Raw genomic sequence first — 19,059 nt, forward strand, 5'->3', positions numbered from 1 at the left:
AGTGCATTGCTTTGCTCCTGTGCTGGTACTCCCACTTCAAAACACCCAAACTATCCCTTTAATATTAAAAGATTAAAATTGTTCCTTACGGTCTCTGAGCAGCAGGCAGCCAAAGGTGGTGACGGTAACAAAGATGGAGCAGATGGCCTGGAGACGGACAGCGAACCAGCGAGAGGTGGTCAGCAACAGGAACCAGGCCTCTGTAAGGACAAGGACATAGATTATAGACACTGCACTGACGCAGCTCACAAACACTTCATATTGATGAGCAGTGAATGTAAAGGTGCTGAGGCTGAGGAGAACCTGAGTGCAGGTCCTGCTGGGCATTGAAGGCTTTCTGGAACCTCTCCTCTGCTCCAAAGGCTCGGATGGTCCACAGGCCCTGAAGAGACGACGACAGGTGGGAGAACACTGGACTCCGAGCTGCAGGACAGATGAAAAAAAAAAGCCATTTCAAATCACTAATATCACACACATTACGGTTGTTGTCATCTGATTCAACACATTTCACAAGTGTCCAGCCTGCATACTGTACATCAGTCAATCCCAAAGACATTTTAATAGGATCACCAAATACATTTGCAGAATTTCTTCCATAAGCTTTTAATATTTATATCTGCAGTCCACCTGTGAGCCACATGAAGGACTCAGGACCGCCGTCAGGGGGGGGGGCGAAGGGTAAAGCTGTTCCCGCGCCCAAGGCCAGGGTGGGGGAGGGGTTTAGGGGGGGGGGGGGGATGCAAAGGTCTATGGTTGACCCTTAAATGGGATCAAGAACAACACTTAACTTACTGACCTATATCACTGACAGTGCAAGTTAAATATATTTACATGATAAATAAATATACTGGTATCATTAAAACACCTTTCAACTTATCATCTCATACCCCCCCCACCCCCCTTTGCCATCTTTGTACAGTGAATATCTTTGTGTCACATATCTTTTTTACAGTGAATATCTTTGTGTCATATATCTTTGTACAGTGAATATCTTTGTGTCATCTATCTTTGTACAGTGAATATCTTTGTGTCACATATCTTTTTTACAGTGAATATCTTTGTGTCATATATCTTTTTTACAGTGAATATCTTTGTGTCATCCATCTTTGTACAGTGAATATCTTTGTGTCACATATCTTTTTTACAGTGAATATCTTTGTGTCATCTATCTTTGTACAGTGAATATCTTTGTGTCATCTATCTTTGTACAGTGAATATCTTTGTGTCACATATCTTTTTTACAGTGAATATATTTGTGTCACATATCTTTTTTACAGTGAATATATTTGTGTCACATATCTTTTTTACAGTGAATATCTTTGTGTCATCTATCTTTGTACAGTGAATATCTTTTCTGCAAGAATTGCATTTTTTGGCGACTGGATGGCGAGCACTTCTAATGTGTAAACTGCTCAGAAAGCCCCTTATTGTCAATCTAGCTAGGAAAGCTTGAATGCTCTAGGTCTCTAGTTTGTGGCTGTAAAGTTTCATGAGGCTGTGATTATCCTAGAGGTCACCACAGGTCATTTTATACAGTGAGGTCAAGTTTAAAAAAATGGTCTCACTACAATGAAATGTCTCCTATGGGGACTAACATCATCACACATGAATACAGTTGGACTCATTGGATCCACAAGAGTCTCAGCTTCACAGTGATACCCAATTTATGTAATTCAAGACAGTTTAGGGACCCCAGTATGCAGAAATATTCAAATACACCATTTTAGAATAAAAACACATTTATACTGCATTCAAATAAAGTAGGTCGGATTTCAAAGTGCCTGTTGCACAATCACCAAGTTCCCACAGCTGTTTCCGGTCTGTGCAATCAATCAATCAATCATTCAATCAATCAATCAATCAATGCAACTCTTACTGAGTTCTGTTATCAGTTATTTTACTAATATTTGTCAAACAATGAAGACGCTCGTCGTTTAAACATGTTAAGTTGAGTAGTTTGCATCCCTGGTTAGTGATTGTTGTTGTTGTTGGATTGTTTGTAATTGTTTTAGTCTCACCTGTTTGAAGCACGCGCTCCGGTGCCTCCCAATCGAAGGTCCGACTGACAAACAGGAAGCAGAAGAATCCAATTGAATTAATACAAGAGGGAGCCAGACTGTACTAAGTGGAGTGGAGCACAGGGGTGTTTGTTTGTTTAATTTTATTTATTTGCACAATTTTTATATAAAATATGTACTATGTAGGAAAATAATAAATAATATATATATATATATATATATATATAACATATGTATATATATATATATATATATATACATATATTATATATATAATTTTTTGGGAGTGTGGAAGTTAGACCTCAAAACTTACTGAACCTTATAAGAATCAAACCCACAACCTTCAGTATTCAAACCCGGTATCCATCACTCTGAGCTATATGACCTCACTGATCTCACTGGAGTAGTGTTTCTTTGTATATTTGACTTCTTTTTTGTGTAAGTTAGACCTCAAAACTCACTGCTCCTCATAAGCATCGAACCCATAACCTCCAGTATTCTAACTCAGCTTCTATCACTCTGAGCTATCTGTCTTAACACAAGTGATGCATTTCTTGATGTGTTTGACTTCTTCATTTAGGATGTGCGACCTTAAAAGTCACTGCACTTCATAAGGATTGAACCCAAAACCTCCTGTTTTCAAACCAGTCTTCTATCACACTGAGCTATCTGCTCAGATACACTTCATCATTGTTTCGTCGCATGTTTGACTTCATTTTGGATGTTAGATCTCAAAATTCATTGAACCACATAAGGAAGCTATAACCTCAGGTCTTCAGACCAGCTCACCTGAGGTTATCGAGTAGCAGTCATATCAGCTCCTTATCCTGGTGAGCTATTCCTGAGTTGAAAATTTGTTTTTTTGTTATATTTGTCCTTCACACTACGAGGAGAAAACTTGGAGAATCTCAGGACTGGTGAGCTGGAAAAGGGGAGCCGGGATTGATCCCTTCACTTCAGACGTTTAGACATCAGCATATCATCAGCATAGCTGTTGTTAGAGCCCACACACCGTGGAACGCTCTACCTGTTCAGATCAGACTGTTGTTTGCATTTTATTCTATTGTTGTTGTTGGTTTTATCTGCTGTATTTTCTGAAAAGCACTTTGTAACCTTACATTGTATTGTATTATTGTGTATTATTGTATTATATTGTAACCTAATATACATAAAACTCATTTTTATTGTTACTGACAGCAGAAACTCAACACATCTGACTCAAAACGCATCTGTTCTGACTGAACCTTGGCTCATAAAATAAAATAATTTAGAACAAAACACATCTTTCTCTCTCTTATTGATTGTTGCTAAATGTGAAGCAATTCAGCATATTATTTTATTAAATAGTACATATTTTATATCCAAATTGTGCAAATAAATAAAATTAAACAAACAAACACCCCTGTGCTCCACTCCACTTAGTACAGTCTGGCTCCCTCTTGTATTAATTCAATTGGATTCTTCTGCTTCCTGTTTGTCAGTCGGACCTTTGATTGGGAGGCACCGGAGCGCGTGCTTCAAACAGGTGAGACTAAAACAATTACAAACAAACCAACAACAACAACAATAATCACTAACCAGGGATGCAAACAACTCAACTTAACATGTTTAAACGACGAGCGTCTTCACTGTTTGACAAATATTAGTAAAATAACTGATAACAGAACTCAGTAAGAGTTGCATTGATTGATTGATTGATTGCATAGACAGGAAACAGCTGTGGGAACTTGGTGATTGTGCAACAGGCACTTTGAAATCCGACCTACTTTATTTGAATGCAGTATAAATGTGTTTTTATTCTAAAATGGTATATTTGAATATTTCTGCATAATGGGGTCCCTAAACAGTCTTGAATTACATAAATTATATCATAGTACAATATGTTAAAAATATCATAGTATAGTATGTTAAAAAAACAGAAATAGACAAAGTATAGTATTACATAACAATGTTTTAAGTTCACTAAAATGATTTCAGTTTATTGTGTTCTGTACATTTATTTGTTACTGTGCTTATTGTATTTGGTTTTAGTTTATTATTAAATTTGCATATAGTCTTGAATTACATAAATCAACCCATTCAAAGTGAATATCTTTGTGTCATATATCTTTCTACAGTGTGGGGTGGGCGGCATATTTACAAAGATATTCACTGTACAAAGATATGTGACACAAAGATATTTACTGTACAATGATAGACGACACAAATATATTCACTGTACAAAGATATGTGACACAAAGATATTTACTGTACAATGATAGACGACACAAATATATTCACTGTACAAAGATATGTGACACAAAGATGTTCACTGTAAAAAGATAGACCTTTGCATGGCCCCCCCCCCCCCCCCCTGACCTTGGTCCCGGGGACAGCTTTACCCTTCGCCCCCCTGGTCCTGAGTCCCTCATGTGGCTCACAGGTGGACTGCAGATATAAATATTAAAAGCTTATGGAAGAAATTCTGCAAATGTATTTGGTGATCCTATTAAAATGTCTTTGGGATTGACTGATGTACAGTATGCAGGCTGGACACTTGTGAAATGTGTTGAATCAGATGACAACAACCATAATGTGTGTGATATTAGTGATTTGAAATGGCTTTTTTTTTTCATCTGTCCTGCAGCTCGGAGTCCAGTGTTGTCCCACCTGTCGTCGTCTCTTCAGGGCCTGTGGACCATCCGAGCCTTTGGAGCAGAGGAGAGGTTCCAGAAAGCCTTCGATGCCCAGCAGGACCTGCACTCAGGTTCTCCTCAGCCTCAGCACCTTTACATTCACTGCTCATCAATATGAAGCGTTTGTGAGCTGCGTCAGTGCAGTGTCTATAATCTATGTCCTTGTCCTGAACAGAGGCCTGGTTCCTGTTGCTGACCACCTCTCGCTAGTTTGCTGTCCGTCTCCACGGCATCTGCTCCATCTTTGTTACTGTCACCACCTTTGGCTGCCTGCTGCTCAGAGACCGTGAGGAACAATTTTAATCTTTTAATATTAAAGTGATAGTTTGGGTGTTTTGAAGTGGGGTTGTATGAGGTTCTTCTCCATAGTCAGTGTGTTATCTACAGTAGATGGAGTTTGGAGAGAAGCAGACAGGAGTACCATCACAGGAGCAAAGCAATGCACTGCTGTGGACGGGGCCGGCAGCAAAACGCATTTTAGAAACATGAACAAAATCTCTATCAGTTTAAGTGTATGCTATATTTAGAATATAAGGAAGGCTCTGGAGGAGATCGGTATCCAATCAGCACACTCCAACAGTTGATCTTCTAGCTCTCATTGTTGTGTGCGTCAGGCAATCACTCACTCGGTGTTCACTGCAGGTGCAGCTGAAGTCCGCGGAGGAGGAGCTGCCCGGGCAGTTGGAGACGGTTCTGGCCGAGTCGGGCTCCACCTTCAGCGTGGGCCAGAGGCAGCTGGTGTGTCTGGCCAGAGCCATCCTGAGGAAGAACCGCATCCTGGTCATCCACAAGGCCACGGCCAACGTGGACCCCCAGGTACTGCTGACACAACTCACCTCATTGGCATAAAATGCATGCAGTAGTACTGTGTAGTCCGTTTTTATTCCTCCTATTAGTTTGTCTTCAAAGCTTCCTGCTGTAGCTGCTGGTCCTGCTGTAGCAATCGTGCAGTGAAAGCAAGTATGTTGGTGCTTTTAGACGTAGCTCTGATCTGCATGTTAGAAAAGGGAGGCATTTTTGCACCAGTTACAAACTCAAAAGATCACGCCAACAAAAGCTTATTGTTCTTATCAAAGACTTTATTCATTTTACTCGTGGCTCAGGTAGTAAAATGCATTTCTTTAACATCTCTACCGTGTCTCTGCAGGACAGATGAGCTGATCCCTCATCGTCTCAACACCATCATAGACAGCGACAGGATACCGGTGAGTCCTCTTACTCATAGATTCTAGAAAAGACTACTTGTTTATCATCATAAAGGTCATAGTATGTCATCAAGTCATGTAGCGTTATTGCATAGAGCAGATTAGTAATCAATCATTACTTAATATCAAAATATGGATCTAGAATTTATAACTCAAAATTAGGAATCATAAACCCATGAATTGTCGTAAAATGTGAAGGAGAGTGATGACAGTCAGCAATCACAATTCACCCTTATATTCAATTCAATTATTTCATTTAGGACGGCACCCAATTTTGAAAAAAAACAAACAGGGAAAACTTCAAAATTTCATATTAATCAATTGAGTCTCATAACCTCAGGGTTGCTACGGAGTTCTTGCGCATGGTGAACATTGATTTTAGTTGTTTATAAACACACAAATCTAGTAACCAAGTTCTTAATAAAATTAAATGGTTATTTGACTAACTACTTTACCGTACTACTAACAGAAAATAATTCAATAAATGATAAAGTCATAGTATAATATGTCAAAAATATCATAAAAAAGTCATGATTTAGTATGCATATAAAAATGTCATAAATAGTAATCGTATAGTATGACATAGTACAGAATTCCATAAAAAAGTCACAGTAGAGTACGCTATAGTATAGTTTGTCATTAAATGTCATAATATAGTATGTCACAAAAATGTCATACTATAGTATGCTATATTATAGTATGCCATAAAAATGTCATGGTATGTCACAATAAAGTCATACCCTTACCCTTCGCCCCCGCCTGACGGCGGTCCTGAGTCCCTCATGTGGCTCACAGGTGGACTGCAGATATAAATATTAAAAGCTTATGGAAGAAATTCTGCAAATTGATTTGGTGATCCTATTAAAATGTCTTTGGGATTGACTGATGTACAGTATGCAGGCTGGACACTTGTGAAATGTGTTGAATCAGATGACAACAACCATAATGTGTGTGATGTTAGTGATTTGAAATGGCTTTTTTTTTTTCATGTGTCCTGCAGCTCGGAGTCCAGTGTTGTCCCACCTGTCGTCGTCTCTTCAGGGCCTGTGGACCATCCGAGCCTTTGGAGCAGAGGAGAGGTTCCAGAAAGCCTTCGATGCCCAGCAGGACCTGCACTCAGGTTCTCCTCAGCCTCAGCACCTTTACATTCACTGCTCATCAATATGAAGCGTTTGTGAGCTGCGTCAGTGCAGTGTCTATAATCTATGTCCATGTCCTTACAGAGGCCTGGTTCCTGTTGCTGACCACCTCTCGCTGGTTTGCTGTCCGTCTCCACGGCATCTGCTCCATCTTTGTTACCGTCACCACCTTTGGCTGCCTGCTGCTCAGAGACCGTAAGGAACAATTTTAATCTTTTAATATTAAAGTGATAGTTTGGGTGTTTTGAAGTGGGGTTGTATGAGGTTCTTCTCCATAGTCAGTGTATTACCTACAGTAGATGGAGTTTGGAGAGAAGCAGACAGGAGTACCATCACAGGAGCAAAGCAATGTACTGCTGTGGACGGGGCCGGCAGCAAAACGCATTTTAGAAACATGAACAAAATCTCTATCAGTTTAAGTGTATGCTATATTTAGAATATAAGGAAGGCTCTGGAGGAGGTCAGTATCCAATCAGCACACTCCAACAGTTGAGCTTCTTGCTCTCATTGTGGTGTGCGTCAGGCAATCTCTCACTCGGTGTTCCCTGCAGGTGCAGCTGAAGTCCGCGGTGGAGAAGCTGCCCGGGCAGTTGGAGACGGTTCTGGCCGAGTCAGGCTCCACCTTCAGCGTGGGCCAGAGGCAGCTGGAGTGTCTGGCCAGAGCCATCCTGAGGAAGAACCGCATCCTGGTCATTCACAAGGCCACGGCCAACGTGGACCCCAGGTACTGCTGACACAACTCACCTCATTGGCAAAAAATGCATGCAGTAATACTGTGTACTCCGTTTTTATTCCTCCTATTAGTTTGTCTTCAAAGCTTCCTGCTGTAGCTGCTGGTCCTGCTGTAGCAAACGTGCAGTGAAAGCAAGTATGTTGGTGCTTTTAGACGTAGCTCTGATCTGCATGTTAGAAAAGGGAGGCATTTTTCATCTGGTAATTAGAACTGTATCAAAACATAGAACATCAAACCACATCGAACCACTAGTGCAGCAGATACAAACTCAAAAGATTACACCAACAAAAGCTTATTGTTCTTATCAAAGACTTTATTCATTTTACTCGTGGCTCAGGTAGTAAAATGCATTTCTTTAACATCTCTACCGTGTCTCTGCAGGACAGATGAGCTGATCCCTCATCGTCTCAACACCATCATAGACAGTGACAGGATACCGGTGAGTCCTCTTACTCATAGATTCTAGAAAAGACTACTTGTTTATCATCATAGTATGTCATCAAGTCATGTAGCGTTATTGCATAGAGCAGATTAGTAATCAATCATTACTTAATATCAAAAAATGGATCTAGAATTTATAACTCAAAATTAGGAATTATAAACCCATGAATTGTCGTAAAATGTGAAGGAGAGTGATGACAGTCAGCAATCACAATTCACCCTTATATTCAATTCAATTATTTCATTTAGGACGGCACCCAATTTTGAAAAAAAACAAAACAGGGAAAACCTCAAAATTTCATATTAATCAATTGAGTCTCATAACCTCAGGGTTGCTACGGAGTTCTTGCGCATGGTGAACAGTGATTTTAGTTGTTTATAAACACACAAATCAAGTAACCAAGTTCTTAATAAATTTAAATGGTTATTTGACTAACTACTTTACCGTACTACTAACAGAAAATAATTCAATAAATGATAAAGTCATAGTATAATATGTCAAAAATATCATAAAAAAGTCATGATTTAGTATGCATATAAAAATGTCATAAATAGTAATCGTATAGTATGTCATAGTACAGAATTCCATAAAAAAGTCACAGTAGAGTACGCTATAGTATAGTTTGTCATTAAATGTCATAATATAGTATGTCACAAAAATGTCATACTATAGTATGCTATATTATAGTATGCCATAAAAATGTCATGGTATGTCATAATAAAGTCATACCCTTACCCTTCGCCCCCGCCTGACGGCGGTCCTGAGTCCCTCATGTGGCTCACAGGTGGACTGCAGATATAAATATTAAAAGCTTATGGAAGAAATTCTGCAAATGTATTTGGTGATCCTATTAAAATGTCTTTGGGAACAGAGGCCTGGTTCCTGTTGCTGACCACCTCTCGCTGGTTCGCTGTCCGTCTCCACGGCATCTGCTCCATCTTTGTCACCGTCACCACCTTTGGCTGCCTGCTGCTCAGAGACCGTAAGGAACAATTTTAATCTTTTAATATTAAAGTGATAGTTTGGGTGTTTTGAAGTGGGGTTGTATGAGGTTCTTCTCCATAGTCAGTGTGTTATCTACAGTAGATGGAGTTTGGAGAGAAGCAGACAGGAGTACCATCACGGGAGCAAAGCAATGTACTGCTGTGGACGGGGCCGGCAGCAAAACGCATTTTAGAAACATGAACAAAATCTCAATCAGTTTAAGTGTATGCTATATTTAGAATATAAGGAAGGCTCTGGAGGAGGTCAGTATCCAATCAGCACACTCCAGCAGTTGATCTTCTAGCTCTCATTGTGGTGTGCGTCAGGCAATCTCTCACTCGGTGTTCCCTGCAGGTGCAGCTGAAGTCCGCGGAGGAGGAGCTGCCCGGGCAGTTGGAGACGGTTCTGGCCGAGTCGGGCTCCACCTTCAGCGTGGGCCAGAGGCAGCTGGTGTGTCTGGCCAGAGCCATCCTGAGGAAGAACCGCATCCTGGTCATCCACAAGGCCACGGCCAACGTGGACCCCAGGTACTGCTGACACAACTCACCTCATTGGCATAAAATGCATGCAGTAGTACTGTGTACTCCGTTTTTATTCCTCCTATTAGTTTGTCTTCAAAGCTTCCTGCTGTAGCTGCTGGTCCTGCTGTAGCAAACGTGCAGTGAAAGCAAGTATGTTGGTGCTTTTAGATGTAGCTCTGATCTGCATGTTAGAAAAGGGAGGCATTTTTCATCTGGTAACTAAAACTGTATCAAAACATAGAACACCAAACCACATCGAACCACTAGTGCAGCAGATACAAACTCAAAAGATTACACCAACAAAAGCTTATTGTTCTTATCAAAGACTTTATTCATTTTACTCGTGGCTCAGGTAGTAAAATGCATTTCTTTAACATCTCTACCGTGTCTCTGCAGGACAGATGAGCTGATCCCTCATCATCTCAACACCATCATAGACAGCGACAGGATACCGGTGAGTCCTCTTACTCATAGATTCTAGAAAAGACTACTTGTTTATCATCATAAAGGTCATAATATGTCATGAAGTCATGTAGCGTTATTGCATAGAGCAGATTAGTAATCAATCATTACTTAATATCAAAAAATGGATCTATAACTAATAACTCAAAATTAGGAATCATAAACCCATGAATTGTCGTAAAATGTGAAGGAGAGTGATGACAGTCAGCAATCACAATTCACCCTTATATTCAATTCAATTATTTCATTTAGGACGGCACCCAATTTTGAAAAAAAACAAAACAGGGAAAACTTCAAAATTTCATATTAATCAATTGAGTCTCATAACCTCAGGGTTGCTACGGAGTTCTTGCGCATGGTGAACATTGATTTTAGTTGTTTATAAACACACAAATCAAGTAACCAAGTTCTTAATAAAATTAAATGTTTATTTGACTAACTACTTGACCGTACTACTAACAGAAAATAATTCAATAAATGATAAAACAAAAGGAATAAAATGAATAAAGGATAATTGAAGGAACACAGTTAATACAAAGACTACTCATATAAAAAGTCATAGTAAAGTATGCCATAAAAAAGTCATAGTTTATTATACATATAAAAATGTCATAAAAAGTCATAGTGTAGTATGTCAAAAAAATAGTCATATAGTATGTCAAAAAAATCATTAAAAAGTCATAGTGTAGTATGTTGAAAAAAATTAATAGTATAGTATGTCAAAAAAATAATCATAGTATGGTATGTTGAAATAATTCATAAAAAAGTCATGGTGTAGTGTGTCGAAAAATAATCATAGTATAGTATGTCAAAAAAGTCAGAGTATAGTATTTTAAGAAAATAATCCTACTACAGTATGTCCAAAAAAAGTTTAAAAAAAATAGCCATAATTTATTATGTCAAAAAATGTCATAAATACTCATAGTATAGTATGTTATAGTACCGAATTCCATAAAAAAAGTCCCAGTATAGTATGCCATAAAAATGTCATGGTATGTCATAATAAAATCATTGTATAGTATGTCATAAAAATGTCATATACAAAAGTATACCATATAAAAAGTCATGGTATAATATGTCATAAAAAGACATGGTATAATATGCCATAAAATGTCATAAGTTTTATAAAATATACAAATTTTAATTTATTGTTAAGTCTTGATGGTTGAGTCCCGTCCGGGAGTCCTGTCTGGGTCATAAAAAATCATAATATAGTATGTAATAAAAAGTCATAGTACAGTATGTGTAAAAAAGTCATAGTATAGTATGTCAAAAAAAGGAATAATATAATATGTCGCAAAAATAAAAAACAGTCATAGTATAGTATGTTGAAATAATTCATAAAGAAGTCATAGTATAGTGTGTCGGAGAAAAAAAAGTCATAGTATATTATGTCAAAAAAATCATAAAAAGTCATAGAATGTATTTAAAAAAATAGTCCTACAACAGTATGTCAAAAATAATTATAAAAAAAACATAGTATATTATGTCGCAAAAAAAAGTAAAAGAATAGTATGAAAAAAAAAAAAATAGCCATAATATAGTATGTAAAAACAATCATTAAAAAGTCATAGTATAGTATGTCGAAAAAATAGTCATAGTACAGTATGTGGAAAAAAATCCTTAAAAAGTCATAGTATAGCATGTCAAAAAATATAGTCATATAGTATGTCAAAAAAATCATAAAAAGTCATAGTATAGTATGTCAAAGAAATAGGGATAGTATGGTATTTAAAAAAAATAGTCCTACAACAGTATGTCAAAAATAATTATAAAAAAAACATAGTATAGTATGTCGCAAAAAAAATCATTAAAAAAAAGAATAGTAAGTAAAATAAAACAGCCATAATATAGTATGTAAAAACAATCATTAAAAAGTCATAGTATAGTATGTCAAAAAATATAGTCATAAAGTATGTAAAAAAAAATCATTAAAAGTCATTGTATAATATGTTGAAAAAAAGTCATGGTATAATATGTCGAAAAAAAGTTAATAGTACTGTAAAAAAAAATAGTCGTAGTAGAGTATGTCAAAGAAATCATAAAAAAGTCATAGTATAGTATTTTAAAAAAATAGTCCTACTAGAGTATGTCCAAAAAAGAGAAAAAAAACAAAAAGTTATAGTATAGTATTTAAAAAAAAATATATTAAAAACAAAATAGTATAGTATGTCACAAAAAAAACATGTTAAGTAATAAATATTATGTAAAAAAAAAAAAAGCCGTAGTATAGTCTGTCGAAAAATAGTCATAATGTAGTATGTAAAAAACAATCATAAAAATGTCATAGTATAGTATGTAAACAAAGTCATTAAAGTCAGAGTATAGTACGCTTTTCCTGTGCGAGTATTTGTAGAAGTTACTCTGTGAATGTGATCATGGTTGTTGTTGTCGTAGTATTTATAGAAGTTATTCTATAACTGTTGTTTTAGGCTCTGATGTTTGTGAATGTGATGCAAATCTCATGTCTTCCTTCTCTTCTTTTCTCCCCAGATGAGTGCAGTCTTCTGACCACAACTGAGGATGACGGACTTTCTTCATCCACGTCTTCATCGTCTTCATCGTCTTCATCGTCTTCATCGTCTTCATCGTCTTCATCGTCTTCTTCTTCTTCTGCTGAATGAATGCAGACGGTGTACCCAGAAGGGTCGGAGGGGGTCATGCAGGAGAAATGCAGGGGTTTTTCAGGGATTTTTCACTAAATAAACACGAAAAAAAAAAAATACGCATTTTTGTGTTTCATAACATCTCCGTTCTATGTCTCCGAAAGCCCAGGAGGAGACGCACGTCTCATACTCCCTTCGGTACCTGACACTTACGCAACCCCACTACCCCGGGGATTCGAACTCTAGTTCTTGTGTAACCACACAACCATCCAAACCGAATGTTCCGCCACCAACCCATCAATGCCAAGCACACTTGGACTGTTCTCCTGGTAACTTTGTCTTCGTCATTGTGGAAGTTAGATCTCAAAACTCACCACATAAGGATCGAACCCACAACCTCCAGTCTTCTAACCCAGCTTCTATCACTCTGAGCTATCGGTCTTAACACTCTTATCTAATGTTTTTGGTCGTATTTGACTTCTTCATTTAGGATGTTGGTCCTTAAAACTCACCAGTGCACCACATAAGGATCGAACCCACAACCTCCAGTCTTCTAACCCAGCTTCTATCACTCTGAGCTATTGGTCTTAACACTCTTATGTATTGTTTTTGGTCTTATTTGACTTCTTCATTTAGGATGTTGGCCCTTAAAACTTACCAGTGCAATACATAAGGATCGAACCCACAACCTCCAGTCTTCTAACCCAGCTTCTATCACTCTGAGCTATTGGTCTTAACACTCTTATGTATTGTTTTTGGTCTTATTTGACTTCTTCATTTAGGATGTTGGACCTTAAAACTTACTAGTGCAATACATAAGGATTGAACCCACAACCTTCAGTCTTCTAACCCAGCTTCTATCACTCTGAGCTATCGGTCTCAACACTCTTATGTATTGTTTTTGGTCTTATTTGACTTCTTCATTTAGGATGTTGGACCTTAAAACTTACTAGTGCAATACATAAGGATCGAACCCACAACCTTCAGTCTTCTAACCCAGCTTCTATCACTCTGAGCTATCGGTCTCAACACTCTTATGTATTGTTTTTGGTCTTATTTGACTTCTTCATTTAGGATGTTGGACCTTAAAACTTACCAGTGCAATACATAAGGATCGAACCCACAACCTTCAGTATCCCAACCCGGTATCCATCACTCTGAACTATATGACCTGATACACTGGAATAGTGTTTCTTTGTATATTTGACTTCTTTTTTGTGTAAGTTAGACCTCAAAACTCACTGCTCCTCATAAGAATCGAACCCATAACCTCCAGTATTCCAACTCATCTTCTATCACCCTGAGCTATCTGTCATAACACAAGTGATGCATTTCTTGGTGTGTTTGACTTCTTCATTTAGGATGTTGGACCTTAAAAATTACTGCACCTTATAAGGATTGAACCTACAACCTCCTATTTTCAAACCAGTCTTCTATCACACTGAGCTATCTGCTCAGATACACTTCATCATTGTTTTGTCGGATGTTTGACTTCATTTTGGATGTTAGACCTCAAAATTCAGTGCACCACATAAGGATCGAACCTATAACCTCAGGTCTTCAGACCAGCTCACCGGAGGTTATTGAGTAGCAGTCATATCAGCTCCTTATCCTGGTGAGCTATTCCTGAGCTGAACATTTTTTTCGTTCTCATATTTGTTGTTCACACTACCGAGGAGAAAACTTGGAGAATCTCAGAACTGGCGAGCTGGACAGGGGAGCCGGGATTGATCCTTTCGCTTGAGACTTTTAGACATCAGCATATCATCAGCATAGCTGTTGTGAGAGCCCACACACCGTGGAACGCTCTACCTGTTCAGATCAGACTGTTGTTTGCATTTTATTCTATTGTTGTTGGTTTTTTCTGCTGTATTTTCTGAAAAGCACTTTGTAACCTTACATTGTATTGTATTATTGTGTATTATTGTATTATATTGTAACCTAATATACATAAAATTCATTTTTATTGTTACTGACAGCAGAAACGCAACACATCTGACTGAAAACGCATGTGTTCTGACTGCACCTTGGCTCATAAAATAAAATAATTTATAACAAAACACATCTTTCTCTGTCTCTTATTGATTGTTGCTAAATGTGAAGCAATTCAGCATATTTGCTGCAGTTGATGAACTTGCATGATTCTTGCAATTTGCAATAATGGTACTAGAAAAACTTACATCCTCAAAACTTTGGAGTAAGAAGACACTTGTTACGTCCTCCCCGTTTAGGATCCAGGGGATGGAGGGAGTAACAAAATACATTTTAAACCCAGGAATGAGAGAGACTGTCCACAGGATTATGTGCAAAACAATTATACAATTTATTAACAAAAAATGATGAAAAGTGTACAAACACCAACGGAAAACTACTTTCTAACAGAAAGTGTGATGTAATTATACAATAAAACAAATAAGGCAATAACCAATCTGCAAGCACTCAAATTAAAGCTACTGCTCAATAGAGGCAGCAAAAAATCAGGGAGTATTCAACTTAAAGGGACTGTTTGTAACTTCTGAAGCAGGAAAAGCCAACACTAGGATCAGCAGTGATTCATGGAGAGACCTTCGTCTGGTCAGCTAACATTACTGCCAAGCAGCTGAAATATAGAGTGATATTGTGGTTTTAGCTGACGTGTGTCGCCTCACTGTTTTAAGCGATGCTCGTTCATGTCTATGTAGAGCGAGCGAAAGCACGAGCCCGACGCTGACTTTCGTTTGCTTAACAGCCACAGGTGTCGCTGTTAACAAGCATTTCTGATTCTTACAGACAGTCCCTTTAACACTACTGGTTCACAGAGGCAGCGCTGATTGCTGATCAGCTGCAGCCACGCACACTCATCCCAGCTGCACAGGGGGGAAGGGCAGCACCTGAGAGACACAGGAGAGAAAAAAAACAAGACCACCTGCACGTCACTGCAGGAAACAACACTTTAGAAAGTAACTTTACTTCGCAATTGTGCCAAAGAATTACATATTTTAATAGATCTTGAAGATATTGTCTAGCCCTAACCCCAACGCAAGCAAATAAGCGACAGAGAAACCATAACCTTCAACCCAAAGGGTTTTTATTAGATTGCTTTTTATGGTAACCCTGCCTTTTATTCCTCTCCCTTCTTTTTAGCAATCTCTCCGTTGTCCTCCTTGAGTTAGTTGGCCCCGGTGTATTTTAACGATTTTAAGAAATATTTTATGATTCCTTTTTTATGGCATTTTAAAGAATTTTATTCAGCTGGTTCCCGTGTGCCTGTGCACCTCGTAGCACTCAATTACAGTGCTGCGCTTTAATCTAACCCTAACCCAAGCAAATAAGAGACAGAGAAACCCTAACCCTTATTTTCTTGGGTTAGGGTTAGGGTTCGGGTTGGGATTATGGTTTCTCTTTCTCTTATTTGCTTGGAGAGAAAATAAGCACAATATCTTCAAGATCTACTAAAATATGTAATTTTTCGACCTACTATACTATGACCTTTTTTCACAATTGTGAAGTAAAGTTACTTTCTAAAGTGTTGTTACGTGCAGTGGTAGGTTGTGTTGTTTTTTTCTCTCCTTGTGCAGCTGTGAGGGACGACCGGTCGAGGCAGATGGCCGCCGACCCAGAGCCTGGTTCTGCTCTAGGTTTCTACCCGCTAAACGGGGAGGTTTTCCTGGCCACAGCGCACTCCGGTGCAATGCTCTTGGTGGGATCTCTTGTTGGGTCTCTAAACTATAGAGTACGGTCTAAGACCTGCTCTATATATAAAGCGTCTCGAGATACCTTCTGTTATGATTTGACACTATAAAAAAATAAATTGAATTGAATTGAATGAGTGTGCGTGGCTGCAGCTAAACAGCAATCAGGGCGGAGTATGAAACAGCAGGAAAACGGAGAAGTGCCCAAGCTGAAAGTAGTTTTTTTTATTATTTATTTTATTGTATAATTACATCACACTTTCTGTTAGAAAGTAGTTTTCCGTTGGTGTTTGTAAACTTGTGATCATTTTTTTAATAAATTGTACAATTGTTTTGCACACAATTATTTTATTTTATGAGCCAAGGTGCAGTCAGAACAGATGCGTTTTTAGTAAGATGTGTTGAGTTTCTGCTGTCAGTAACAATAAAAATGAATTTTATGTATATTATGTTACAATGTAATACAATAATACACAATAATACAATACAATGTAAGGTTACAAAGTGCTTTTCAGAATATACAGCAGATAAAACCAACAACAACAACAACAACAACAACAGAATAAAATGCAAACAACAGTCTGATCTGAACAGGTAGAGTGTTTCACAGTGTGTGGGCTCTAACAACAGCGATGCTGATGATATGCTGATGTCTAAAAGTCTCAAGCGAAAGGATCAATCCCGGCTCCCCTGTCCAGCTCGCCAGTCCTGAGATTCTCCAAGTTTTCTCCTCGGTAGTGTGAACAACAAATATGAGAACGAAAAAAAAAATGTTCAGCTCAGGAATAGCTCACCAGGATAAGGAGCTGATATGACTGCTATTTGATAATCTCAGGTGAGCTGGTCTGAAGACCTGAGGTTATAGGTTCAACCCTTATGTGGTGCAGTGAATTTTGAGGTCTAACATCCAAAATGAAGTCAAACATGTGACGAAACAATGATGAAGTGTATCTGAGCAGATAGCTCAGTGTGATAGAAGACTGGTTTGAAAACAGGAGGTTGCGGGTTCAATCCTTATGAAGTGCAGTGACTTTTAAGGTCCAACATCCTAAATGAAGAAGTCAAACACATCAAGAAACACATCACTTGTGTTATGACAGATAGCTCAGGGTGATAGAAAATGAGTTAGAATACTGGAGTTTATGGGTTTGATTCTTATGAGGAGCAGTGACTTTTGAGGTTTAACTTCCACAAAAAAGAAGTCAAATATACAAAGAAACACTATTCCAGTGAGATCAGTGAGGTCATATAGCTCAGAGTGATGGATACCAGGTTGGAATACTGAAGGTTGTGGGTTCAATCCTTATGTGGTGCACTGGTGAGTTTTAAGGACCAACATCCTAAATGAAGAAGTCAAATAAGACCAAAAACAATATATGTAAGCATGTTAAGACCGATAGCTCAGAGTGATAGAAGCTGGGTTAGAAGACTGGAGGTTGTGGGTTTGATCCTTATGAAACGCAGTAAAGTAAGTTTTAAGGGCCAACATCCTAAATGAAGAAGTCAAACACATCAAGAAACACATCACTTGTGTTATGACAGATAGCTCAGGGTGATAGAAGATGAGTTAGAATACTGGAGTTTATGGGTTCGATTCTTATGAGGAGCAGTGAGTTTTGAGGTCTAACTTACACAAAAAAGAAGTCAAATATACAAAGAAACACTATTCCAGTGTATCAGGTCATATAGTTCAGAGTGATGGATACTGGGTTGGGATACTGAAGGTTGTGGGTTCAATCCTTATGTATTGCACTGGTAAGTTTTAAGGTCCAACATCCTAAATGAAGAAGTCAAATAAGACCAAAAACAATACATAAGAGTGTTGAGACCAATAGCTCAGAGTGATAGAAGCTGGGTTAGAAGACTGGAGGTTGTGGGTTCAATCCTTATGTGGTGCACTGGTGAGTTTTAAGGACCAACATCCTAAATGTAGAAGTCAAATAAGACCAAAAACAATACATAAGAGTGTTAAGACCGATAGCTCAGAGTGATAGAAGCTGGGTTAGAAGACTGGAGGTTGTGGGTTCAATCCTTATGTGGTGCACTGGTGAGTTTTAAGGACCAACATCCTAAATGTAGAAGTCAAATAAGACCAAAAAACAATACATAAGAGTGTTAAGACCGATAGCTCAGAGTGATAGAAGCTGGGTTAGAAGACTGGAGGTTGTGGGTTCAATCCTTATGTGGTGCACTGGTGAGTTTTAAGGACCAACATCCTAAATGTAGAAGTCAAATAAGACCAAAAACATTAGATAAGAGTGTTAAGACCAATAGCTCAGAGTGATAGAAGCTGGGTTAGAAGACTGGAGGTTGTGGGTTCGATCCTTATGTGGTGAGTTTTGAGATCTAACTTCCACAATGACGAAGACAAAGTTACCAGGAGAACAGTCCAAGTGTGCTTGGCATTGATGGGTTGGTGGCGGAACATTCGGTTTGGATGGTTGTGTGGTTACACAAGAACTAGAGTTCGAATCCCCGGGGTAGTGGGGTTGCGTAAGTGTCAGGTACCGAAGGGAGTATGAGACGTGCGTCTCCTCCTGGGCTTTCGGAGACATAGAACGGAGATGTTATGCAACACAAAAACGCGTTTTTTTTCCTTCTTC

General features: G+C 38.3%; 1 protein-coding gene and 2 long non-coding RNA genes across 3 annotated transcripts; 2 read left to right on the forward strand and 1 right to left on the reverse strand.

Moving 5' to 3' along the window:
- Positions 1-184: 184 nt before the first annotated feature.
- LOC119483698 lies at positions 185-2,082 on the reverse strand. Its single transcript, XR_005205778.1, has 3 exons — positions 2,019-2,082; positions 304-423; positions 185-200 (listed from the first exon to the last, which is right to left on the reverse strand). It is a non-coding gene; the product is annotated as an uncharacterized LOC119483698 (long non-coding RNA).
- A 1,402-nt stretch (positions 2,083-3,484) lies between these two features.
- Positions 3,485-4,919, forward strand: LOC119483697. Its single transcript, XR_005205777.1, has 3 exons — positions 3,485-3,543; positions 4,645-4,764; positions 4,869-4,919. It is a non-coding gene; the product is annotated as an uncharacterized LOC119483697 (long non-coding RNA).
- Positions 4,920-6,882: 1,963 nt separating this feature from the next.
- On the forward strand, positions 6,883-10,182 carry LOC119483694 (multidrug resistance-associated protein 4-like). Its single transcript, XM_037762069.1, has 4 exons — positions 6,883-7,018; positions 7,122-7,232; positions 9,551-9,723; positions 10,114-10,182. Exons 1-4 carry the CDS (start codon positions 6,886-6,888, stop codon positions 10,120-10,122), a joined length of 426 nt encoding a protein of 141 aa, XP_037617997.1. The 5' UTR covers positions 6,883-6,885; the 3' UTR covers positions 10,123-10,182.
- The last annotated feature ends 8,877 nt before the right edge of the window (positions 10,183-19,059 follow it).

This window comes from Sebastes umbrosus, chromosome 24 (assembly GCF_015220745.1).
Source record: "Sebastes umbrosus isolate fSebUmb1 chromosome 24, fSebUmb1.pri, whole genome shotgun sequence".
NCBI lineage: Eukaryota > Metazoa > Chordata > Actinopteri > Perciformes > Sebastidae > Sebastes > Sebastes umbrosus.